The sequence below is a fragment of the Platalea leucorodia genome, assembly GCF_965183815.1.
Source record: "Platalea leucorodia genome assembly, chromosome: 2".
Taxonomy (NCBI): Eukaryota; Metazoa; Chordata; class Aves; order Pelecaniformes; family Threskiornithidae; genus Platalea; species Platalea leucorodia.
In genome coordinates this window covers 131,663,018-131,689,953 of record NC_138824.1, presented here as the reverse complement: position 1 = coordinate 131,689,953, position 26,936 = coordinate 131,663,018, and the positions used below count along the sequence as shown (strand labels likewise).

Sequence of the window (26,936 nt, the reverse complement as noted above, 5' to 3'; positions counted from 1 at the left end):
TGAGCAAGCAACACACAATAAATTAGGGAAGGCAATTCTCTTCCACAAGGCAACGCAGGCCATCTAAGTTCAGTGGCTGCCCTGAACAGCCACCTCAAGGGGCCTCTCCATCCCCACGGACCGTAGCGGTCTTCAGCACGCTAGCCTTCGTACCTAAGCTGAACTGTAAAATGAATTAATATCTTCAGAGTCCCATCATCTTCTCAAACATCGTGAGTCTTCCGAAGATAACATACAGCTCACACGGTACATAAAACCCAGTAAATTCAACCATGGCCTGCAAACTATTTTCTTTAATGACTAAAGGACCAATGATTAAGCTCTAGGGCAACACACGGCATGTTCCAACGTTGAATTCTTATCGCAGAGTCAGGAGAAAAAACATCATGGTCACAATTTATTGCAGTTAATGAGGTAGAATGCTCCGAACTCCATTAAAATTATTCTAAAGTGCCACGAATGCCAATTTGTCTGCATCTTCTATAGTTCCACTACTAAGGAAAACTGACATATGCCATTACTAATTTTAAGTTGGAAGGAGGGGGAGAAACACTTCCCCACAAAAGAAAATGGATTACCTTTTCAGATTCACCATTGCCCATGGTATACCCGTAGGTGTGTTGAAGGCTGGAAGAAGTTTTCCTGCCAGTTGGACTGCTTTGATCTTGAAAACCTAGGACAGCAGGATCAATTGCAAAGAGTTACAAAGTCTGATTTATCTCTGAGAACTATAAAGACTGAAATTTCCTTGCCCCACCCACCTCTTTGTATTAGAAAAGCCTTACATTATAAAAAAAACACATGAACTTATCATTTATTTTTCACTTCTTCACTTTATAAATTTCATTAAGATTTGAACATGAAAAGAAAACTTGTAATTTTCATTTCTTTCCTGCCATGCTCTCCAGCAAGAGTGCTTAGGTTCCTATCAAAGAAGAATATAAATTCTCCTCCCACCTCCCTCCGCCAATATCAGGAATTTCAAGTGCTTTCTAAAGCAGTCTTTAAACCACACTTTGTATTTTGGAGCTAAAAATCAAGAGACAACTCCCCCACCCCCCACACAAGTATTTTAACTTTTACAAGTTCCCAATCTCTTTTTAACAAGAGATATATATCGTGCAGACAGAATTCCTGTCCTTTTATGAACCTTGTCTATGCAAAACCATATCTACGCAGTTTCCTGTAGCTTATCCTCATTGATAATGCATAAGAAAAATAATTATAGGCTTAATCTTCCCTCTCGAGTCTAATTACTCACAGAAATTGCTGACAGGACAAAATGTCTTTCATTTCTAGTGTTGTTCCTACTTACTTTTGGAACATAAATCTGTAATAGCCTTACTCAGAGCCTAATGTTTATCAGTTAAATGAGCAACTGGGAGAAAGCTCCTTCTAAGCCTACGGGAAGCATCTTTTCCAAGAAGGCATATTTGGTAGATCGCCATGACGTAAAACTGTTTTTACCAGCTAGTTGCTAGAACACATTTTAATTAACTCATTGTCAGTACTCACTACATTTGTGCAAAAGTATCTTCTTAATTTGGAGATAACACTATTCATCAGTTTGAAGCACTGCACAAACATGTAACAAAAAGAGCTACCATGCCCCCAAATAACTTAGGCAACGTGGACATACTACAGAAACATTATCATCAGCTACCTGACCAATACCTCTGTACCCGAGAGAAATGAGAGAACAGAAGGACTACAAGACAGCTCTGCTGGGTGTATAAAAAGGATTTCTCCCCTTTGTAAAGCCTACGGGAGGAAAAGAGAAGAGATAGCTTGCTTCTCCAGCAAGTGAAAAGTAGCTGAAAAACAAGCAATCAAGAACATCCTCATTTTTCGTATGAAGGTGGGAGAAGATCAATATCTTAATATTTGAGGAGATGACTAGTGAGACGTGGAATAAAACAGAAAAGAATATTAAAGATGACATCTAATTGTATTTGATGCAGTGGAGTATGGAGAGATAGAGGTGGATTTGAAAGCAATGAGCCAGGAACAAGAACTTTTACAGAAGTACTCTAAATGAATTGTAAGATGGGATATGTCTAAACGGAAAAAGAGGATAGCTCAGAATACGGCTTGATAGAGTTGTGAAGTAACAGAGGCAACGTGGCTGGAATGACTTTTAGCAAAGATATGACAAGAGACAGTCTTTGAGAAAACACACAGAAATTTAGCAGTAAAATCCAGATAATGCTCTGACCCTGAATGAAGACCAGGCCAAACCAGGAAGGCATAGCATAAATAAGAGATGCAATACAGGTGGGGTCTATGGTAACTGGGGAAAAAGAAACCCTGAAGAGAACTAAAAGCTCTACCTTGGCCCAGTTACATATGAACTACCTGATTTGCATCTATAACTACATGTCAAAAATTCATGCTGAACTTTTAGATTTTTAAGTAGTAGATGGGTCAAGACCAGACAGAACTGTCTATAGGGAGGCATCTACAGGGAGTTCCTCTACAGCACCGACAAGCTTCAACACCTAATCCAGAACAGACCAAAGACTTGCAATTAAATGGTACATAGTTCAGACGGACATTTGTGGCATGAATTTGTTTAGCTTCAGCTTTTGCATCCTGCACCCTCTGAAAGCACTACGCGTTATTGTCTTACTCATTAATAAAAGATATTGAAGCATTAGGGTAAGAATATTCAATGGGAGAACATCCCTAGAAACATCCTCACTATGAGAATATTCTTAATGGCTAACTATTTACATACTACTGTCCAGCTTTTAATGAATTTGAAATGTCCTATGATGATCTGGGAAACAAACTATAGTATTGGAAGCAGTTTTTAGTAAGAGTGCATGAAGTAAAGGCTGAGCTGATCTAAACGTGCACGAACCTAGACAAGGACAGTTAAAGCAAGGCAGTCGCTGTGCCAGCCGTTTCGGCGCGTGAGCAAACCAGAGCGTCGGGGTGGCAACAGTGACTGCTAGGTCAGACAGCCGTGTTAGAATAGACCAGGCTATTTCAGTTGGAAGGGACCTGCAGTGATCATCTAGTCCAACTGTCAACGTTAGCGGTAATGGCGAAAACTTGCTGTGATTGGAGGCACCCGCCTCTCACCCCTGTTGGGTTGAGGACTCTACATACCACCGATTGAGCATCAGAAGGTAAAACTCCACCTCTCTATATCCCTCTCATCCAAGACTGAATCCAAGGAAACGCTTAAAAAAATTGGCCAAAGACATGCCGTCACTTTCTGTTACTGCCATCTCAGTCCTCTCTCACTGCTGCTTCTGGATACCCGAACCACCTAGTGCACGATACAGCGTTCACCTATGCAGACCGGAGCGAGAACCAAGACACAGCTGCACAGGTTTTTATCCGAGCAAAGTGACCAGAAGAGCGTATTTGGAGAGATGCAGGGAAAAGAAAGAAATATAACGAGCAGTGCGGGATGAGATGCCTTTTATGGGAGACTGCAGATGTGACCGGAGTGCTCTGCTGAGCTCATTAAAGTGACTTCTTTTAATAAGTTTCAGACTTACTATAAGAGCAACAGTAAATGCCTCAGGCTCTAGCTTTTAAATAATGTGCTGGCATCAGACAACATGGTTACTTATCATATAGTAAGTATTTTTATTTTTATTTTAAAATAGGTTGAACTGATAGAATCTATTTCAGCCTTGGCAGTTCCCTGTTGACAGGCAATGCATTTCAAGAAATATACAGGCAGGAACAACAGAGAAGAACAAAAAAATGAATGGATGCCTTGAAAATCGAGCTCATTAGGAAACAGTGAAAGAATTTGGGTTATTTAGTCCAGAGAAAAGACATCCAACAGAGGACAAGATAATGACTTTTCAGTATATAAAAGGCTAATACAAGGAAAAGGAAATAATAATTTTTTTCCGTGGACATGGAGAATATAAAACGGAGCAAGGAAAACTACGTTAGTTATTAGAAAAAAGTTGGTGGTAAGGATAACTAATAATGAAACATGACTGTGACTGCTGCATAATCATCACCACAGCTTCTAAAAACACGCTGTACGGCATCCGCAACTACGAAGACCGGCGTGATTTGACTCTGCCAGGGAACAGAAGAACAACAGAAGCACACAGCTTCCTCACCGCTCTTCCAGCCATGCTGCCAGTTAATCAAATGGCTCGTGCACATTCCATACACGTAAGAGGAAAGCGTTTTGTCTCTCCTGGGGCCTTGCACCCACTCTGTAGACCCACACAGCACCTTTGTAAGTGGTGCCTAAATCACGGAGACCACCCGTCCCCAAGTTTCTTTGCTAGCACAAGCTCCAAAGCACAGGACCCTGTAGTGGACAGGGAGTCACAGAAACCACAAAGACAACACCTCTCAAAGAAGTGCTGCTCCTGCAGGGTAACTCAAATCTTTTTCCAACTGTGCATTCAGACTTACATTAACTACAGAATTTAGCACGTAGTGGCCTTAAGATGTGGAGGAAACTGATGAGAGCCATCTTAAAGTAAAGACCCCGTAACAGCTCTAGCAAGATATCCTATTTTTAAGATGCAAAAATACTGTTCTAGGTAAACGTGTGTATTAATCGCAGGGCAGCTGTTCTGTCCATTCTCAAAATATGGACATTTTTCCAGAAAAGTTTCAGAAGCCACCATAGACTTGGACAGGTATTTCCATTTTACACGGCAAAAATCTAATACGCTAAATCCATCGATTTACATGGCCTTTGGCAGGCTAATGCTTCTTTCTGCAAAAGCGGTAAAGCAATGGAAGGACTTTTTCCCCCTACCAAATAGAAATCAGGCTGTTTACAGCTAGAAGGGGAGAGAGTAAAAATTAGCAAAAAAAGCAAAGCCTAAACCCCAAATCGGATAAGTGGATCCCTCATTAAGATGAAAACATCCATCAGTATCTACAAACTAGTGTGCACAGCAGACCAGCTGTGAGCCTGAATCATTTTCATCTATTAAATTGATGCTTAACATATCAAACCTGCCACCCACTCCACAATATGAAAGCTTGCTCCTGAGCCTATTAATCCAAGTAAGGCCAAAACATTCAGCAGAAAAAGGCCTTAAAGATTAAGAAGATTCTTCAAAAGCCTTATTGATGTATCCAGTGACTGAACTGAGATGCATGGCTGCAACACTTAGAAGACTATATTATGCTAACATGGTTGTAAGGCGTTCCCTTCCAGCGCTATGAACGGCAAACAGCCTCAAATGGCCTCTGTTCCCAACTCGGAGGAGGATGATATACGTTTTATACAAATAAAGAATCTCTTTCGTTTATGTGCATGGATCAGTCTTTGAGTCATTCCTCTTAAACAGTAATAAATGCCAGACTTCTGCTTAATCCGATAGTTATTAACTAGTGAGTATCCATGGTCATGCAACGTGGCTGGTTCTGTCGGTTTGATAACTTTTGATCCTCGAGAAAACATCAGACAAAACAGATACACTGCACAAGTTCACCGAAATGTAGTACTCTCACTGTCAGTGCTACTCTTACTACCAAATCCTGCACACGTTTCCTTTGAACACCAAGCACGAAGATGACGAGGCAGACCTATCTAGATTAAAAAAAACAGAGCATCTGACAGCAATACTAGACTCAGACCCTTGAGGAAAATATTTGCTATTTCCTGGCCCAATCTAGAATAGTTATCTTTCTACCCTCAGAGTTCAATCTGCGGTAGTGAACTCTTCGCCACCCGTTTGTGGCTAACCACCCGCTGAAAGCTCGACTTGTCAGATAGGACTTTCTGCATGAGTAGAGACAGAGGCTCGTGGTGTGATTTACCACTGAAAATCAAGATAAGCAGCATTGCCACAAAAAAACCCTAGCTTAATAAGCATTGCTGTTTTGTTGCCTATTTGTATATAAGCCTTACTGCATAGAATCATAAAATTGTTAAGGTTGGAAAAGACCTTTAAGATCATCGAGTCCAACCGTTAACCTATCACTGCCAAGCCCACCACCAAACCATGTCCCTGAGCACCACGTCTACCCGTCTTTTAAATCCCTCCAGGGATGGGGACTCAGCCCCTGCCCTGGGCAGCCTGGGCCAGGGCCTGACAGCCCTTTCGGGGAAGAAGTTTTCCCTAATATCCAACCTAAACCTGCCCTGGTGCAGCTTAAGGCCATTTCCTCTCGTCCTATCATAGGAAGATGTCCGCGTACCACATTAATAGCTCTAAGTTCCAACACACTTTCCCCCCTGAAGATCGGGAAGTCCTGGCTTTTACAGTGTCCTAGGACATTCCCCACTGCAAGTGGGGGCCATCCCACTACCAAGAAATGAAGAAATGACTCCCTCTGTACCTATCTGCTTCTAACAAGTTCCATGGATTTAATTGCAAAGGCATCTTGTGACACAAGGGAGATGCAGTAAGATTCTGGTAACGTTTCAGCTATCATAGTATGAACTGACAGCGGGAGAGCACTTCAGCTATGTTTTATAGATGTTTGAGAGGGATGGTGGAAGAGGTTATGTCACATCTAGATTGGTCCTGGAGAATGTAAATCCATGTTCATGTGAGATTTAGCAAGGCAGCTACAAACTACACCAGCTCTAGTAGTGAAACGATGTAGAATTACATAAATACAACAGCACCTCTTCAGCACTGTAGGTCTCTTGAGTCATAACAGATGTTCAAGGAAGGAATATTTGCAGACACTGTAAAGACAATGCCGTAGCTAAGGTAACTTTTGCTGTCTTTGGTGAGCTGCAATGATTACCAAGGTACTTTGTGAACAACACTTAGCCTTTCTAAAAGACTGAAATCTTTAAACAAGAGAAGATTATCCTCCAAGGGGATGCTCTGTGAATTTATATGACTTTGTCTATGACAGAGAAAAAAAAAAATAGGGAAATGAAAAATCTAAACCCATCTCAGCAGTCTAAGATCAGAGTTAAAAGAACAGGCATCAACTTGAATCTGGACTATGGTGTCAACTTGAATCTGGACTATGGTGTCAACTTGAATCTGGACTATGGTGTCAACTTAAAATGGCGATGGTGTCAGTTGGCTCTGCTTTCTTTACTTCCTCCCTTCAGATATTTGCACACATTGATCAGATGCCCCCCAGGCCTTCTCTTCTCCAGGACAAACAGTCCCAGCTCTCAACCTTTCCTCAGACGAGAGGTGCTCCAGTCCCTTAACCATCTTTGTGGCCTTTTGCTGGACTCTCTCCAGTAGGCCCATGTGCCTCTCGTACTGGGGAGCCCAGAACTGGACACAGCACTCCACGTGTGGCTGCACCAGTGCTGAATAAAAGGGAAGGATCACCTTCCTCGACCTGCTGGCCAGATGAATAGCTCTAAGTTCCAACACATTTTCCCCCTTGAAGATCGGGAAGTCCTGGCTTTTACAGTGTCCTAGGACATTCCCCACTGCAAGTGGGGGCCATCCCACTACCAAGAAATGAAGAAATGGCTCCCTCTGTACCTATTTGCTTCTAATAAACTCCTCCTAATGCAGCCCGGGACACCATTCACTTTCTTTGCAGCAAGGGCACGTTGCTGGCTCGTGGTCAGCTTGGTGCCCACTGCTTTCCAGTTGGCTGGCCTCCAGCATATACTGGTGCACGGGGTTGTTCTTCCCCAGGTGAAGGGCTCTGCACTTCCCCTTGTTGAAGTGCACGAGGTCCCTGCCAGCCCGGTTCTCCGGCCTGCTGAGCTCCCTCTGGGCGGCAGCACGACGCCCTGGCGCGTCGGCCGCTCCTCCCAGCTCTGTGTCATCAGCAAACCCGCTGAGGCTGCACTCTGCCTCATCATCCAGAGCATTAACGGAGATGCTGAGCAGGATCGGACCCAGTATTGATGCCTGGGCTACACCACTAGTTACTGGCCTCCAACTACATTTTGCACCACCGATCAGCACCCTCCGGGCCCGGCCATTCAGCCGGTTTTCGGGCCGCCTCGCTGTACGCTCATCCAGCCTTTTAAGCTACTACACTTCTGTAAGGCATGCCGCTGTTACACGCAGAAGATTTACACAGGCAGAGAGAAAGAAACCGGGATTAATTCCTTAATTCTAACAGTCTCCAAAATTTTAAAGTGCTGCCAAATTCATCCTGCGGGAAATCCAGGAGCATTTACTCCTGTTCATGCAACTGTTGCTGCAGAGTCCTCCTGTGCTACGAGAATTCTGGTCTCTCAACAACAGGATAAAGCAGATAGTACTTCATCCATAAATATTATATAACTCGCTGATTTATTCATTTCACAAGCCAATAAATGCTTCATGAAATGTTCCTTCTTTCAAAAAAAAAAAAAAAAGAAAAGAAACCATACCAAAAAAAACCCCAAACCAACACATTACCAATTCAGCAAATTCAGCAAGTCAACATTTATGAACATTTATGACTGCCTCCTCCTGCACCCATTCTGATCCAGGCCTCCCTTCCCTTTAAAGGTTTCTAAAGTCAAACCGTGGTTTGTTTGTTTTGGTTTTTTTTTTTTTTTTTTCACTGAAAGAAAAATGCCTTTGTAAAGAGATTTTCTGAAACTCCCTTAGTTTTCAAACCAGGCAGACTAGGCTGACATTTTCTTTAGCCAGTAACACCGCACATGAGACTTCTAGAAACACTTTTATAAAAGAAACTCACACTGGATGCCTCCCTGAAAAATATGCTTTTGGTGACCATTTGGAAGAAGGTGGGAAGGCAAGAAAGGCTGTCCAGTTTCAGACGATGCATGGAATTAGGTAACGTAACAGTTGCCTCTGATCTAAACTCACAGCTACACAGGCCTAGCTATCCTTAGTACCTCTGTCTGGAGGTTCAGGGATTCAGTGTGTAAAAAATATCTAATGCAGAGTATCAGAATTATCCCGATTTCAAGGAAAAAAGCCGCAACTGCGCTCTGCATTCTGCTTCTGAAACAAGAAGCTCAGCAGAGGCCACAGGCCTGTACGGGCCCACTCCCACACCCGAGCCTCCACATCTCCTCCTTCCTAGAGGCTCTAGGCTGTGGTGAAACAAAAAGAAAGGTCTTTTTTTTTTTTTTTAAATACCGAATACAGGGACAGGTAAAACACTGGCAAGAGATGGCAAGAAACTACCCCATTCTATCAAGGAATACGGATGGACTAGACAGCCTAGGAGCTATCCTAGTGGTAGCTCCTAAGTTAGAGCTGCACTGAAAAGCATTAACATGCCCGTCTGATCGTACCGTTCAGCTACAAGCTCCAGTCTACAAAGGAGCAGAAAAATAAACACAGAAAAATACTTAAACTGCATCAGTTAAATGCAGATAAGACAGATATTATCTGGTTGACTACAACTTTCCCTATTTACATTTTACAAATTAGCAATTATATGTTCAAACGCTGCTTCTTGGATATCAGATAATAAACGCTATGGCGGTTTTCTACCACCAGCAGGGAAAGATTTGCTAACAGAATTCTTAAGTGATACTATTTTTACCTTTTACTAAAGTTTTCCAAAGCTGCTTTCCTGGACAACAGACGTGAGGAATCTAGTTACTGTTGACTGAGGCATCTTAGGATCTAATGGAATATTCATTGGTTTCACACTACTGATATTTTTGAAAAATCCACAAGAAAGTTTGTGCATATATCAGCTTACTAGAAATACTTGACGTTTTTGCTCTAGAAGATCTAAACCTAAAAATTTGGCATGCACTGGACAACCAGCTAATCACATTTAAACTACCTGGCACTGGCTAATATTACCTCAATGAAATGGCGTAATTTCCATTCACTTCAATAGCCGTATCAGCTTCCTTGGCATGGGTTTCACGCACATCTGAGTAGAAAAGCTACACGTTCTCCATTTTTAAATGGCCTTCAAATCTGAGGCACTTTCCACCAGTCAGCCAACATCACCAATCACTTAAAATTCAGCATAAATGCGATGAAAATCTGGCATATACATGCCTCCTTGATCTGATCGTTCCAGGAAGATACAATACACTTTCTCATCCCGCCTAACTGAGCCAAAAACCATGGCAGTTTTGAGTTAGTTTTCTGTTGTTATTATTATTAGAAAGTTGCTTTCAGCCCAGGCAATTTTTGTGCTTTATCTTTCCTTCTTTTCGTGTCTCTGACTTCTTCACTGGAAGTTTCCCTGCACAAGCAATATTAACCTGCCAGATTAGTTACCTTTGGGAAGGAATTGTCTCAGGACTAGAAGCAACAGTCTTGAGTTTGCACAACATACCAATGGCAATCACTCAGGCCTAAGCATGCTCCGAGGACGTAAGCAGGCTTTTAAAAGATTCTCCTTTCGGATGACTTCTTCATGCTGAGAGCGCTACTGCAGCGCAGGGACCAGATGTGAGAGCACAGACAACGTCTGGCTTCGGGCTTAAATATTCTCCCACCAGTTGCCGGCAGCAAGAAAGGAGATTGATTTAGAAAGCCTGGGAAAAGGGAATGCAGAAAGAGAAGGAGAAAATCTGAACGGCCATGAGGAAACCAAAGAAAAGAGCCATCAGGGGACAGATCAGGATGGAGCTTTGCCAGCAGGGAAGCAAAATTGGTAAGGGATAAGGTGCCAGGGAGAAGGTGTTGAGAGGAGAGAGCAGGAATAGGAGCCGGAGGGAAGACACAAAAGGCATCAGGAGGAAGGAGAGGGCACGAATGGAGGGCTAAAGCAGACGAGACATAAGAAGGGACCACGGAGTGCCAAGAGTGTCGTTTTAAGGAACGGGAGTACGAGGAACATCTTGGGGCATCTGACAGGGGAAGAACGCCGCCTCATCTCCAGAACACACTCTTCGGACCTAGAATTGACCCTAATAGATCAGCCTCTCGTCACGCCTTTGTAGCCAAACACACCCAGGCAAAGCAAATGGTAAAAATGAATCTTGGTGGGTTTTTTTAATTAATCAGCTTTTCTTGGTATTTTGCTACTACCAGTTGTTCTACTGAGTTGAGTAACAGACTGCATGATGTTCCTGAAGGTCCCAACCCAAGCGATGACGCTGGGGTTTTTAAGAAGGAAAATGGGTGTTAGGAACCCTAAGCAATGGTTCTGAAGCCAAGTAATTAAGCTGTTTCTGCTCTACTTACAACTCTTATGGGAATCCTTTTCATGCAATAAAAATTATCTGCCTTCTCTGATTATTAATCTCGCTTGACACTGGCTTTTTTTGGTAACACCTGCTCCTAACACATTCTCCACGCATGTCAAATATCTCCTTAATTTCCCATATATTTCTCTCTTCCATGTCATCTTTTCTGCCCTTCAGCTCTGTGCTTACATCGTATCAATTTCTACTTTCTCTCTCAGTTATTCCTGTCTCCTGTTTCTCTTGAATGTGCTGCCAAGCTTTCCATTTTAAATTAATCTTGATTTCCCCTTTAGACTGTGCCAGAAATGACTCAGTCCCCTTTAGACTGTATTCGCCTTTATAAAAAAGTTAAACAGAGATGAAATTACATATTGTTTCACAGTACGTGCGCTCATCATACACACAGCCTCCCTCCTCCCCTTGGTATGATGTAACAGGTTACAATGCAAAAATCAGACAGGCTAGAAAAAATAACTTTAAAAAAAAAAATCACATTGCTTTTACCGCTTCAAAAACATATCCTTTACACAATGTCCGATGCAAAATACATTTCATTACATTGTACCTCATGCAAGTGAGTAAAGGGTGTTTTGTGGTTGGTTTGTTTGTTTGTTTTTCAAATGGATGAACTGGCTTGTTTTCACAGATTTACAGACATATTTAGCCTATCTTCAGTTAATATATATATTAGGACCAAGTTCTGACAGAAAATTAGTAGGCAAACAAAAGCTATGAGCAACGAATTAGTAAGCACCGAATCTTCGTAGCTGCATAAATTCTGCAAGGCACTTGAAAAACCAGACATTTATTTTGAAAAATGGTAAGATAAATATCCTAAACTCCTGCAGCATAATTTATAGATCCTAGGGCCAGAAATAAGACAAAAATTTTCTTCTTTTATGCCATACAAACAAAAAAAATCAAAAAGGCTCAACAAAAGAACAATTTGATCTTCTGTATAAAATAAAGCATAATTACCAAGCCACCTCTGTGTTCCCGTCCGTAAGCAGCATTTAAGCGACACATTCCTTTCAGAGACGCATCTGGACCAAGCCATATGCAGCACACTGACTCTTCGTGTGCCCAGGACTCATAACTATCAGTCCTCCACCTTTTTATGATTTTTCTACGCTTCTGCTGTTTTTACGCATCCTTTTAAGAACACGATTACCAAGACAGTGACAGCGTACTAACAGTAACCCTTTACTAATGACTTCAACAGAAATAAATTCCTCCTCGGATTCAAACCCCTTATTTATAAACCCAAATGCTCACAGGTCTTTTGCCCAGGATTTCATACCAAAAGTTCAAACTGAGCTGCTCGCCTTTTCTGAGTTCCACGTCTCTTGAAGCCACAGCTACTCAAAACGTATTCCCTTGTTCTGTTCCCACGTTGGTCTGGCCAACACGGGTTGTTGGTTTTTTTTCTTATGAATTACAGCCTGCATCTACACCTTTGGCAACATTAAAATGTTCGTTTATACAGGCCACATTGATCAATTAATTAAATTTCTCCAGAGTTTTCTATTTACTTGGCATTTCAACGTGAGCAGATCTACAGCCAGCTATAAATTCTTATGGGAATATTTTTATTGTCGAATCACTACACTACTGACGATCTCTTCCATTAACTGAATTTCTGGGACGGGGAGAAGGAGTGACATCAGTCTAACTGCCTCACAGATACCGAGGTCACCTTAAATGACCTTTTCTGAACACGGACATAGTTGTGTTCTTTTGGTTTAGGCACTTATCTGCAATTTTATACATTGAGTTAAAAAAATGGAATGTTAATAGGCTAATTTCTTTAAAGATCTGTCAGCTGATTGTCCAGTTCATAACTGGTAATACAGTAGAACTGCAGACAGCTTAGCATCCTCTTGATTCCTACCAGACTAGGAGAGCTCACCGTCTTTATCATGCGATAGGTGAACACGTCATTAGAGGCAACACGACTTTTGCTAGTGTTTTTGCTAGTTTTTAGTGGGTTTGCTTAGCAGTTCTTTGTAGCATTTGTAGCATTTATTTCATTTTCTCTCACAGTACCTGTTCTTGTCTAAACGGTTTTAATATTCATACTCATTTTTAAGAGGGAAACATAGTAGATAGCACTGAATAAAAACAAGTTTCAAAAGGCAAAATCAGCCAAAGACACCTGGTTTTAAAGTGCTATCATGTTTAGAGTTGTGTTTTTGTTTTGTTTTAAAGTGGAAAAAAAAATCCTACTGGAAGAACTATGTTTTCAGCTGACAAAGAAGAATGCCATACTTCCTTTCTGGATCAGATCAAGCATGAAAACCCTCCATGCAGACACTAACGCAGGAGGAACAGACACAGGAAAAATCGGTGGGTAGAAATTAGTGTGTTACTGTGTCAAGAATAATGACCAATAAATGAATGTCTGGAAAAATAACAGGTCAGATACTGTGCTTGCTGTCACTGGTGCCCATCAGCGTCAGTACGACTGTTACGCTACTGAAGAGGGAGCCAAAAACGACTAGACGTGGTCATCAGGAGATGCGCGGCACGTCAGCGGTTACAAACGAGCCATTCCTTCTCAGCTAGTACAGCCCTCTGCAGGAACATGACCAAAGGGTGAGTTTTCAGAGTGGCTATTACTGCCTACTTGTTGCATGTTCTACTGCTACAACAGCTCGTCCTTTATTTCCACCTATGTAAAGCATGTTATACCAACAGGCAAACCTCTTTTCCCATCAGAGTTAGAGGAAACCAAATTGCAATGAAGTCAGTCGTCCCCTCCTTCCCTCCTCTTTGGGTGCCGTGCGGTACCAAGATGCAGCAATAAATTGGGCTCAGTGTCACCTGCCCGTCAAGAAAACGCTTAGTACAAGCCTGGCAAACAGAAACCGCACAAGGAGTACAACCTGCACTGCAGCGAGCAGTGGCAATACCCAATATGTGACAATGCTTTACAACTCAAGAAAATAAAAAATAAAAAAAAAATAAAAAAAAAAAAGATTTTTTTCAGGCTGTGCCCTGTCAAGAGACCAGCGAGGTGCCGCGACCACTTAGGAATAAGCAGCTCATCTCCTGGCAAACCGAAATCTCGTCTCTATGGGCTAGGACGTACACAATGCTGTTATCTCTTCCGAGATTTTAAACCTTTGAAAACTGAATTGAGATAAGCCCCTTCAGAGGTACAGTCAAGACTTCTGTGAAACCAGTTCACAAAATATACTGCCTTGCTTACTGAAGACCTATACTTTATATATTTAGGTCAGTTATCGGGGATTTCCATCGGCATATATAACAATTCTACTAAGGCGTCTTCCGGAACAGAAGAGATGCTGCCCGTCAGCTTCCAGGAAAGGATTAGTTTGATTATCTGTTAATAGAGTATCAAGTACTTAACAGCCCTCGCTCTCGATTTTAAATGACAGATTTCGGGCTGGATTTATCCACACGAATTATATTATTATCGTGCCCAGAAAGATATGTCATTTTGATGGTGTTTATAAAGATGAGAAAGACAATCATGGAAAGGAACTACTTTATATCTAAGGCTGGCAAAGGTAAACACAGTAAACCATTAGTCTTTTTTTCATATGGCAAATACCATAAATAACTTTGCTCAACAAAAATAAAACAATAAGCTACCCTTTTTATTGTATTAATAAATCAGCAGCAGACAAGAACACTTTGTCACAATGGTGTAAGTGCCCTCCTGCCACTACCACACAACAGCCGTGGGAAGAACGTGCACTTTGTTTTCCTTACTTGACGCCGTTTCTCAAGCACAGCCACGCACGCCGCGCAACAACTGACCCTCAAGCCGTCCCCGGGCTTCTATCGCTCCACACGGTATCGCTAGCGGGAACGTTTTATTTGCCACTACGAGTCACCCCGGGAGTTTTAATGGTTTGTGAAGCTCCACTTCATGAGAAAACCCAAGCAGCCAACAGGTTCCTTGTGCCCTCGCTCCATAGACAAATGCTCTTCACACCGGGTAAGATGCTTAGTTACTCCAAAGGCAAGATGGGGTTGCTCCTGCACACCTTACAAATCTCTTTATGGACTGCTAGCAAATGAGCTCTAGGCAAAGCATGCAAGTATCACTCACTAATCCTAATCCTCAGTCACTTGGCTTTCTTTACAACCCAGAACATACTGAAGAACTGGAAACGACCCCGAAATCCTGCTGCAATCAGCTGCCGCTGAACTTTTGTGGGGAGGAACCCAGAAGCCCTGGGCTCAATGGTTGGTTTTATTACAGACCTCCTTAAGACGCTACTCAAGACAGTTCAATCTGACTTCTCAGAGACCACCGCTAGCAACGGCATTCCTTCTTCTGGTTCATCTTGCTTCAGAAAACGTGCTGAATTTTCCGAAGCGTTAAGGACTCTAACCCGTCACTGAGGGCCATAGGCTCGCAGAGCGCTAACTGCTGAGAAAAGGTACAGTCACCCTTCTCTTCACGGAAGCACCCCAAATCCAGTGAAAGTCTCCAGCGTTCTCTCCGTAAGTCTGTCCACTACTCAATTACTGATGTCTGAAATTCGCATGACAACATACTCTCACAAGAATACTGTAAACTTTCGCGAATGAACATTTATGGACCACAAAAATGCTCAGAGGGCTGGAGCACCTCTGCTATGAGGACAGGCTGAGAGAGCTGGGGGTGTTCAGCCTGGAGAAGAGGAGGCTGCGGGGAGACCTCACTGCAGCCCTTCAGTGCTTAAAGGGGGCTGATAAGAAAGATGGGGACAGACTTTTTAGCGGGGCCAATAGCAACAGGACAAGGGGGAATGGTTTTAAACTAAAAGAGGGGAGATTCAGACTGGATAGAAGGAAGAAATTTTTCATAATGAGGGTGGTGAGACGCTGGCACAGGTTGCCCAGAGAGGTGGTAGATGCCCCATCCTTGGAAACTTTCAAGGCCAGGTTGGACGGGGCTCTGAGCACCCTGATCTGGTTGCAGATGTCCCTGCCAACTGCAGCGGGGATGGACTAGATGGCCTTGAAAGGTCCCTTCCATCCCAAAGCATTCTGTGATTCTATGATTATGCATCATTTTACAGAAAAGATTAAGAACAGAAGGTTCATCCTGGGCGCGTACAGAGGCAGGTGTCAGACACACCCGCCCAGGATCCTGCGCAGAAGGCACGAGTGATGACTAGCTCTTCCCCTGTGATCTGCCCTCCAGCTGGGCTTGCGCTTCGTGCATTTGCAGGACAGAGCAATACTCCCTAAGCGTTCTGTGATCTACCGACCGTCTCAGACCTGGATCGGAGGAGCGGCAGCAGGCAGAACACACATGTCTTTGGGGGAAACCCATACTCAAAACCACCTTAGAAGATGCGCCTTAAATGTCTCTTCCAACCTAAACGACTCTATGATTCTAGAGCCCCTGGTACAATTAAAAAAACCCACAGAGCGAGCATATCAAAACAAGCAATGACTTCTGAGGATTCAGAAGAAAAACAGGCTTACCCACTGAAAAGAGCACTAAAGAAGAAATAGTACAAAAACACGTAAATAAAGCCCTCATCTATACAGAAAGACACAATTAAGATTATGCCAAACATTAACTACAAAAAGTGATGTTGTGTTTAAAATCATTCAAATCAAAATTTCAGTTAAATACAGTCTCACCTGCCCTGAGTTATTCAGGCTGAATAAAAATCAAGCTTCCCAAAGGCAAAGCTCAGAAAGACAAGGAAAACCACACATTTACAGGATCCACCTTAATTTGAATAAAATCTAGGTACCGGAAAGAAAGTCTGCAGTGGAACGAAAGAAATCCACGTAACACCACGTTCCTCTGACTCTTAGTCTGGGTCAACTGCATCTCTTCAGCCTCCTGCCAATAACCTGCCTTTCACATCCTGCCGTCTCCTACCTGGAGACACGGATGCTCCAGCAAGCGCCTGCATGCTCTCACTCCAGGTACGTGCAACATCGGAGGATTTTGTTTCCTGTTCTCGGCATACATCCTGATCTCGCTCAACTCCTAACACGCACACCATGAGAGAGCAGAAAATAAAGCATGCCAGGACCCCGCAGGGGAAACACCAAAATCCTTAACCAAGGCTGAAAGTTTATGAAGGTACGGCAAACTGAAATAAGATTTATTAGTGAAAGTCTGATATCAAAGGACTCCATCTTCCAGTTCACACAGCCACGAGAAGGGGAGAGGAGCTGAGAAAAGCTGCTATTGGAAGGAGTTTACCAACCCCGCCGGTGACACCAAGCCCCAGAGAGCGCCCATGGCAATGAGGGCTTGCCACCATGGCGAGCCACACGGTGCCACAGACAAGTGTGGGGCTGTAGCCATGGGGAAGGGGCACTCTTGGCATGCAGAACGCAGGAGACTCCTTCCTCGGGTGGGGAGATGCAGGTAACTAACCATGAGAGGACGGGGCTCGTTTCTGCTTGGCTAGGACTTGCTATGTAACAAGGAAGCATGCCGAGTGACTCTGGAAAGAGAAACTTTCTTGAAGCAAGGAATGAGTAAGAAGAGGTCCCGCAGCATGGAGAATACCCTGAAGATAGTGGCACTGCTTCTTCCACTCCTGCTGCTCTTGTTTCTTCTGCAGATGCTGACTCAGCAAATCGGACTCAAAGTTACCCCAGAGATGGGAGGAGATTACAGCTTCCCAGTCCCTTCTCACGGGGGACGCTTCCCAAAGAGCAGGGCTAGCCAGCCTTGCTGGCTCCAGCCCCATCAGAAATTCACCTTCTCAGCCTTATGTTGTCTTCCTTCCTTCTTTGGCGAGGACGATGGTGATGGCAGGGGCCTCATCGCTAGAACTGCCTCAGAGAGAAAGAGCAACTGCAACTCCTTTGAGAGCTCCAGGCAGTAAATGGTACTCAAGGATTATTAACCCTCAGGGGAGATGCCACAGTATCCAGAGAGAGTGGACATGCCTGTGACCGGGATCACTGTGAAGAGATTACTATTCCTGTAGATTTGCTGAAAAATTTGGACTTTACCTGTCTATTCTTCAAGAAGCTGGACAGACATTCAGCACGTAACATGAGTATCACGTTCATTCTAGCAGTGGGTACGGTCACTGCTGGAGGCTATTGGGCAGGAGCCATGGAGGAGAAATGACAGCAACTCATCGAATACAACTGTAAAAAACCAGAAGATTTTGAACACACAGCAAGCAACTCTGGTATCTTCTTTATTTGCAAAAGCATAGCAACACTGTCCTTTATCTTGCTTGTGCTTTATTGCTCTCCTGTGATCATTTAGTGTGTTTAATTACAGGATTATTCTGCATATATGCACCACTTGGGCTCTACAGCTGTCTCTCTCCTTCCTTGAACAACTCCCATTTGGAGAGCAGAGTTAATTTACAGTGTCTTCACAAAGGCTTGGAAGTGAAGACACTGCTCCTTGCAGGGTTCAGCATCTTCACTGCTGTCTTTTGGATGGTCTTCAGAAATGAGGAACAGCGGGCCTGGATCCTGCAAGACGCTCCAGGAATCTCCATCTGCCTTTATGAGCTCAAAGAAGTTCACACAGCCAACACGAACCGCAGCTTGCTTCTGCTGGCATGGTGGGTCTATGTCGTCTTCCTTGTACTTATCGCTCCTTCACTGACCAGGTGTGGGGACAGCATAATGGAAATTATCGCTCTCGGACCATTTGATTCAGCACACCACAAGAAAATCCCACTTCTGCTGAAGATTCCAGCGCGGGACCCTACACCAGGTTCTGACAGACCTTCTACCGTCCTAGGCCTTGAGGATATGGTAATTCCTGGTCTCCTGGTAGCCTGCTCTCACAGATCTGACACTCAGGCACACTCATCACGGATCTATTTTGTAACTTCCACTGCAGCTCATAGCTGCGGTCTGTTGGCAAGCTTTGTTGTTTCGGCATTAACGCGGGAAGATCGGCCAGCTCTTCTCTGCTTGCTGCCGTTCATTCTTACTGCTTTTTTGCGCCAGGAGTTGAGGTGCTTTGGACAGGCGGTGATTTTACAAAGCAGCCCTCCTGTCCTCCCTCAGAAATCCGAATCAGCTACCCTGATGCCCAGAAAGACCCAGATCCACAAATGTGACTGAAAGAAGTGGAAGAACACATAATTGATCCTATACCCAATAAAGACCAATTAGATAATTTGTGTTGAAAAAAGGCTTTACCACTACCAACATACAGAGTGAAGAGAAAACCTCATGTTACCCAGAGTAAGAGCAAGCACCAAACATGACTGATCTTGAACAAAACCTTAAATCAGAGGACAGGATAGACGCCACGGGAGATGAAAGAATTCCAGAGCCACATCCAGAGAAACCAGCTATACAATATGACTGCTTTCCAGGTAACAGCGGACCCTCCCTGGAAAGAGACTTTAAAAGACCGTACGAACAGACAGCTCCAATCTAATAATAGAAGTGTAACTTGCAATAGCATCCTTTTTTTTGTGAAACGCAAGTGCTTTATCCTGTTCGGATCTCTGTGCATACAGGATGCTCTTTCACTAAGCACTTCTATCCTGATGCTATTACATACAATAGAGTGATATAAAGATATTTTATTAGTGTTGGATAAGAAGTTAAAGATAACCATAAAGAATACAAAACGTTCTTATACAGTAAGTCTAGGGAATTAACTTGGAATAAACATAAAGGCACCTACTGTTCTAGAGGAAATGCTAAGTAATGCCTTTATAGGCATCATTGAAAACTATAAAAAACACGGATTCATAACTAAAGACAAAAATTATATTTGTGTCAGGATGATGCATCAGAGAGAACAAATCTCTCAATGCAGCCACAAAAAAAATTTGTTGCTTTTTTGTTTTGGGGTTTTTGGCGGTTTGTAGGTTGGTTTGATTTTAATTCATGTAAGGCTGATTTTCATCCTAAGCTGCCATACTCAGTGTTTACTCCAAAGTAGGCATATGGCACATTTAATTTCTACTTATTTCTGTTATATTATCTACTATATCACAGCCCGTCCCCCCCAGGCATACTGAAGACAATGTCTAGTTCCTATAGAAGTTCAGGGATTGTTGCGGGGATTACTAAGAAAGTCTGGCTCGATGCAAATAAGAAGTCATTAGGTTTTTACCCCTGTACGTTAATTCGGCCTGTTAGCTCCGTTTGTCAGGTGGAAAAGAGGAAGCATAGTGGTGCCTGTGAGCTCAGAAGCTGGAAAACTTGTCGTTCACGCACCTTAAGTACAAAATCACGCTTCCTTCTTGATCAAAATGCAAAACGTAAGAATTGTATCCATTCTATCGTAACCTGGGGTGGAGAAAAGGAGCGCCTACTTCTGACAGTATGGCTCCCCGCCACTTCTTACTACACAACTCTCCTAAACCCTGTCCCTCCAAAAATATTTGATTAGTAGCTCCTGCTTGAGTATAGGCACCATGAATTTTGCACTTCCTATTTAGAGATTTAGGTACTTAGAGATTATGCCTATTAACGTACAGCTTAATAAGGAATAATAACGAGCGAAGCAAACACTTTGTATTGGTTGCTCAGTGGAAACTGGGAAGAAACCTCTGGCATACAGCAAAACACAAGAGCGCCCGCCTGGACATAGAGCACTCCCAGGAGATGGCATGCTTTCTTTTTTTGCTTTTTATCAAGTCTCTCTTTCTTTCTTTGGTTTGACAGTGTAATTTCAAAAAAAAAAAATCCAGTATACAGTATACCCCACGTGTACTGGTGTCCCCACTACTGTATCCAGCTCCAGGGTCCCCAGTACAAGAAAGGCATGGACCTGGTGGAGCGGGTCCAGAGGAGGGTCACAAAACCCATCAGAGAGCTGGAGCACCTCTCCTATGAGGAAAGGCTAAGAGAATTGGGGTTGTTCAGCCTGGAGAAGAGAAGGCTCCGGGGAGACCTTAGAGTGGCCTTTCCATATATAAATGGGGCTTGTAAGAAAGATGGAGACACATTTTACCACAGCCTGTAGAGACAGGAGAATGGGTACTGGTTTTAGAACTGAAAGAGGGTAGTTTTAGACTGGATATAAGGAAGAAATTTTTCACAATGAGGGTGGCGAGACACTGGAACAGGTTGTCCAGAGAAGCTGTGGATGCCCCATCCCTGGAAACATTCAAGGTCAGGTTGGATGGGGCTCTAAGCAACCTGGTCTGGTTGAGGATGTCCCTGCCCATGGCAGGGGGGTTGGACTGGATGGCCTTGAAAGGTCCCTTCCAGCCCAAACCATTCTATGATTCTATATTCCACTATTTTAGCATATATTCATCATATATTTCAATAACATACTTTGGAGAAAAGCCACAGGCTCAAGGCTTCAAAAAAACCCCCAAGAATCTCAAAAGCAGTGACAGACTGGGACCTCCTTCCTACGCAGGAGCTGAGGCAAAGAAGGCACGCTCTTAGATCTGGTAATACACACCTAGTCGGACACCAGATGGCCCGTCCGTGATCAGCCAGGAAAAACGTACTGTGCAGAGGATTTAACCCCGGGCCTCCCGACTGCAGACCTACCGCCCCTGCCACCAGATAAACCTCGGTGCTGTTTCAACTTGAGAAGACTGAAACAGAACGCATGGGCGGGTTTTCCACTGTGTCAGGTTTCACAGGCATATTTTGATTTTATTCTATTCGAAAGGCATTCTGACATGGAAAAATGGAGAAAGATGGGGATTTTCCCCAAATCAGGAGAACTGCCTGTTAGACAGAGGAACAATTTGGTCTCTCTACATCAACAGAAAGGTACAGTGAGGCAAGACAACCAAGACATCCAGCCAGAGGGACATGAAAATGCATCCTCCTCACACTTTAACTTTATATGCTCAACGCTCAAGGAAGTCCAGCAGAAATTCCCACATGTGAAAGGTTGAGCTGTTAAAAAAATTCGCAAGTGTCATGTTTCACCACGAAAGGCCTGTGGCTCGACACCGGACAGGACAAGCCTACAGCATTTTAAGCCAAGTTGTCAGTTGCTAAAAACAGCAGCTTTTTTTTGATTGTAAGGGAGATGTATTTCACTATTTCCCCATCCACTGCAGGGAGTAAGAGGGAACTCTTACTGGAAGGAGGGACAGCAATACCCACAATCTTAACAGGAAAGGTTTAAAATGTTACCATCACCTGTAACCAGCACCATTAAGGCCATGATCACAGTTGATGCTCCTCTGAGTAATACCAGGAACATGACAGCTAAAATACAGCATGGAGACCACCAAGTCACGCCACTAGACATGCTAAATAATTTTTAAAAACTAACATGTTTCTAATAAGAGCATTAAACAGGACGATTTTAGCTAAATTAATAGCCAGCTGTACTTAAAAACTATTATCAATATCTACCATTATGACTCATAATAAGATAAAATCCTATGAACTACAATTACCCTCTCCATACAAAGGGCAAAAGCATATGGATAAACCATGCTGGCTATCAAATTCTCCAAATGTGGCCACTTAAAAATGATTGAACTTCCACAGCTGATGCTGGGTCTTGGACACTTTCTTTTTTGGTTGTCACTATAGCATCTTTAACAGCACTAAGTGTGTGAAAAACAGAATCAATTCCAAGCAGCCTGTTCATTGTATGGGATCTATTTTTCAATACATCAAAGACGACATGCAAAAGTATGGAAATTAGTATGGAAACCTTCTAAACCAGTATCTAGCAACAGTCCTACAGAAGTAGAGGCTTGGAGGAAAGGAGATGGGGACTGGAATATCAAGAAGGTGTGGGAAGGGAACACCAGCAAGTAAATGATAGCTTGATGAACAAAGGAAGGATACCTACCAGTAGATAGAGACTCCCTTAAGAGGTATAAGCCCATGTGCACGTTCACAACCTGATCAGGCAGAACATCCAACCACTTGGGATCAGGCTTCCCTGTCTTAGCAGTGGCTAAGAAGTGTCTCCTGACATGTCTGCATGCAGTAAAGAAAGAAATGAAGCATGCCCCAATCCTGAGCTAAGGAATACCTTCCCTTCTTGGGAACAGAAGAGAGAAGACCAGATTGGAGATCACATCTCAAACAAACCTGTTTCCACCTCCAAGGAGTTCTCAGAGGCAGGTGTCTCCCTCCTGGGCTCAATTACTGAGAAGCCTCAAGTTCCCTTGCTTGTCTTATCCACACTGACAAACTGCAGAGAAACCATCCAACTTGGCAAACGAAGGAGGCTCTCAGGTACCAGAAGCAGTCCTATCCGCCACGCTATTTTGAAAGAAATGCAGTCTGAACACTTTTTTTAGTAGGTCTTTTTTTGGAAAATAAAGATAATACATCTGAACACTTGACAGAAATAATCTTCTACCACAAGTCATGAAGCATTTAAAGTCCACTGGAGAGACTGATGCCATAAAAACATTTTTAAATAAGTCAGCCCAGTGGCCCAAATTTAGGAAAGACAGAGCGAAAAAGCTCTCTCAGAATGAAAGAAGCAAAATGTGTTGATGAAAACTCTTTTAAGCAAAGGAGCTTGTTCCGACTCTACCAAGCAACTAGAAGCAACTGAAAGGAAAGGGAATACTCAGCTTAGCAAATGCAGGCAAAGCACGTGTTTTGGCAGTGTTTGGCTGCACCCATCTGCATACTGGGGCAAAAAAGTTCTTGTGAAGGGGCTTGTGCACAGGCGTGGTATTGATCTATATAATCCAGCTACCGATACGCGACCTTTGCTCTTTCTCTTAGGTTTTTCATATTCATGGTAGATGACTCCAAGGAGCATGCTCCAGGTTGAGTAAGTTCAGGATCAACGTTCCTAGCTGAAAAGATGATGTGGGACTGCTCTACTCAACGCTTGAAGGCTTCAGTGATCACATAGTACTTAATGTGATCTGAGGTCCAAGCAACAGAAATACAGATTTCTGGAAAGGACGCATCCTTCAACGTGCTGCTGAGGTCACTTGCGCTACGGCAGGAACTACCATGACTGCCCCTATCTGTTGCAGCTTAGCTACTTCAGCTGCTCCTTGGCACAAGCTGAAAAGCACACGGAGCTCAGACTGCTCTCCATGAAACTTGTTTGCTACAGAAACAAAAACAGAAGCATTTTTCCTTGCTTATGTCTGACAGCAAAAGAAAGCTTCTGTTCTGAGGGTCTTCAAAAGAAAACTGGTAGGTTAATGATGCTGACCTAGACGAAATTCAGAAGCTGCCGCAAGTTAACATTTGGGTTGACCATTCAGTGATTTTTATGCCTTTTTTTGTTAGGACAAAAGAGCTTGAATTTCACCACTACTCCAACACAAGTGATAGCTGCTACAAACACTGTGTTCCTGAAGAAGTGCCACAGCCACCAGTTTAAAAGGCTGACTTGTAACAGTGGGGAACAGGATCACTGCCTGAGGGCAAAACCCTTACTGAGCTGTGAGGAAACTCTGACGGAAGACCCAAGCCTGACAGATTCCGGAGAAAGGCTCACTGCCACGAGAATGCAATGTCAGCTCTTCAGTTGCTACAAAGGAAAGAGAGAGGCAAAATTATGTGCTTCTCCTTTCCTTTGGGCCTCCTATAACCGACCACGTGAATCAGTGTAGCAGAAAGGACTGCTTGCAGCTGATCCCTCTGCAGATGGGGAGCTTGGGAGAGTGTGGGCAGTCAAAAAGGTGAAGCAGTGATGAAAAATAAGCTAGCAATTTCTTTCAAGATATACACTGGATTTTTGCTTTGCCCCTAAGCTCTTCTTCCAAAGAGAAGACATTCCTATGAGAGAAAATTCACAGATCCCAGCAGGATGATGCCAAAGACCTAAAGAATCAACAAATATGGGGGTTTCTCCTGGTTATTTTTAGGGCTGCAGGCTTAAAATCCCTGAGAACTTGTTGATACGTATGCAGTGCTCCCCTAAACAAAGGGGGAAGATACATACGAACACCTGGAAGTGTATCAAACCTTAAGCCATGAAATATGGCTGGATGCCTAATGTTTCAGGCAGCAGGCTACAGAAGGTCCATGAAAAATAAAGGATAAAAACAAACAAATCAAAGACATAGGCAATAGAACAAAAGACAGGTAGCCGATAAGACATCAGATGAGCTATGACTTAATCTGTAGGTTGGGTCAGGCTCCAGCCTCGTTAAAGTATGTGAAGTAAGAGGTCACAGCAATGTTACTGCTAGACCAAAGTCCATGGTTGCAAGCCTTTGGGTACATGCATCCTTTCAATCTAAGCATGTCATTGCATAAGCGCTCAGAAGTATAAGTCTCCCATCTTTTTTAACAGAAGTTTCAAAAGTGAGATGAAATTGGCTCGATATTTCTCAGTTTGTCCCTGAGAAAATGGTAAGAAGATTGCGCAGCACTTCTGTGAAGCAAACCTACAGCCTGGCAGGACAAGTGACGAAACTATTATTTCCACCTTCATGGAGTTCCAGCATATCAGAACAAGTTATTGTTGGCACGAGAAGCTAGTGACTTGACATTTCAGGCTGATGTTTACTTGAGCAAGTACCTTTTGGAAACATCTTGATAAAAGAAGCATTTCAAAGCTCTAACAAAGGGTCCTAAATTGGCCGAGACCTGCACAGAAACAAGCTTTAAAGATTCCATACTCTAAGAATTTGGTTACTTTAGACAACTTGCTGCTGTAAAATTAGTTTGCAAGCTACTAAGAAACCAAGATTCTAGAAAATTCTTCATATGCAACATTTGCTAGAATACATTAAATTTCACAGACACCTTCCAGTCTCCTTACCTCTTGTCCTGAAAGGTAGTATGCTGCTAGAAGACCGCCAATGAAGCGAATATTGACCTCAAAAACAGACACTTCGGAATTCTACAACAGGAAGAAAGAGTAAATAATTAACCAACACCCGAATCAAAGATGAAAAAAAAAAAAAAAATCATCAAGGCAGAGGCAAATACATACCCCAAACCAAGCGTTTGTACTGTTTCAGTATCTAGATCCATACTGAAATTCCTGTGCACATCTTCAGGACACCAAGTGATAATTCTAGTTACAGCTTCAACTAATTTTTAAAAATCAAATTAGTTTTTCTCCTGCTCTCTAATCAGATTGCACTTTGTGGTGCAATTAAAGTTGTTTGGGGATGGTAGGAAAGAAGGCGAGGACTGTACATTTCCATAATTCAGCATCTTTTCTCTTACGTTTAAGCATAACACCAAATCTTCTGGGTTTACAGGATAAAGTGAAATAATAATTAGAGAATTCCTGTAATGTGCTTTCTTAACCTGAATTACCGATGTGCCATCTCAAATTCAGAGCTCCATTTTAACACAGTCTCTGCCTAGGAATAGCCTTTATGTACTGTATGTTACGACAACACGTACTGCAAGACGACTGAGAAACTCAAGAGAACAAACCGTTTTACTGCCTTCCTCCACATTAATATCCTTGGGCTAAATTCACCAGTATCTTTTGACTCATTTAAACATCTTTCTGCCTCCCTCTGCACCCCATTCACTCCTTTGCCTGCATACACCCCATCTGTCTCCCCCATAAGCTTCTCTCCGCTCAAGCCATTAGACAGAGAAATGTAGTTTTATTAAAAGATTTTGAGATAAGGGAAACTTTTCTTGTCATCCAGAAAAGTAACTACAATGTACACTGTACAAGTTGACCCACCAATTAGCACACAGTTGACATGATATTTATAGGTACGTCTTCCCTTTCACACTATTTCTACGGCACCTGTGGTTGTATCATGCATTTTTTTGTATCCAAAATAAATGCATTTTGCATATACTACTTATTTCAGAAAGATTATATCAATACTTTAAAGATTTCCTCAAAGAGCGCTGATGATTAGAAGTCTAAAGTTCAAAATACTCCCAAATACAGGTTTTTAGTAAAAGACATATTTTTATTCACATACAGGTGATACAAAAAAATATCAATAATGCAGCCTATGATTCCACTTAATACCTATTAAAGTCATGAATCACATAAGCAATGGTACAGTGTAGAGTGAAACCAATGATTTCTATTCCCCAGTAAAAGAATCCAAGGGGAACAAATTTATGTATTTATTTATAAACTTCCAAC

The 26,936-nt window shown here is 42.8% G+C and overlaps 1 protein-coding gene across 2 annotated transcripts in view; it reads right to left on the bottom strand.

The window, feature by feature from the left end:
• MAN1A2 (mannosidase alpha class 1A member 2) overlaps positions 1 to 26,936 on the bottom strand; it is a 140,799-nt gene that overhangs the window by 50,278 nt on the left and 63,585 nt on the right. For both annotated transcript variants that reach the window (XM_082304291.1, XM_082304292.1), the window contains exons 5-6: positions 25,626 to 25,706; positions 579 to 673 (exon numbers count right to left, since the gene is read on the bottom strand). In XM_082304291.1, coding sequence (XP_082160417.1) covers positions 579 to 673; positions 25,626 to 25,706 — 176 coding nt within the window. The remainder of the gene's footprint in view (positions 1 to 578; positions 674 to 25,625; positions 25,707 to 26,936) is intronic.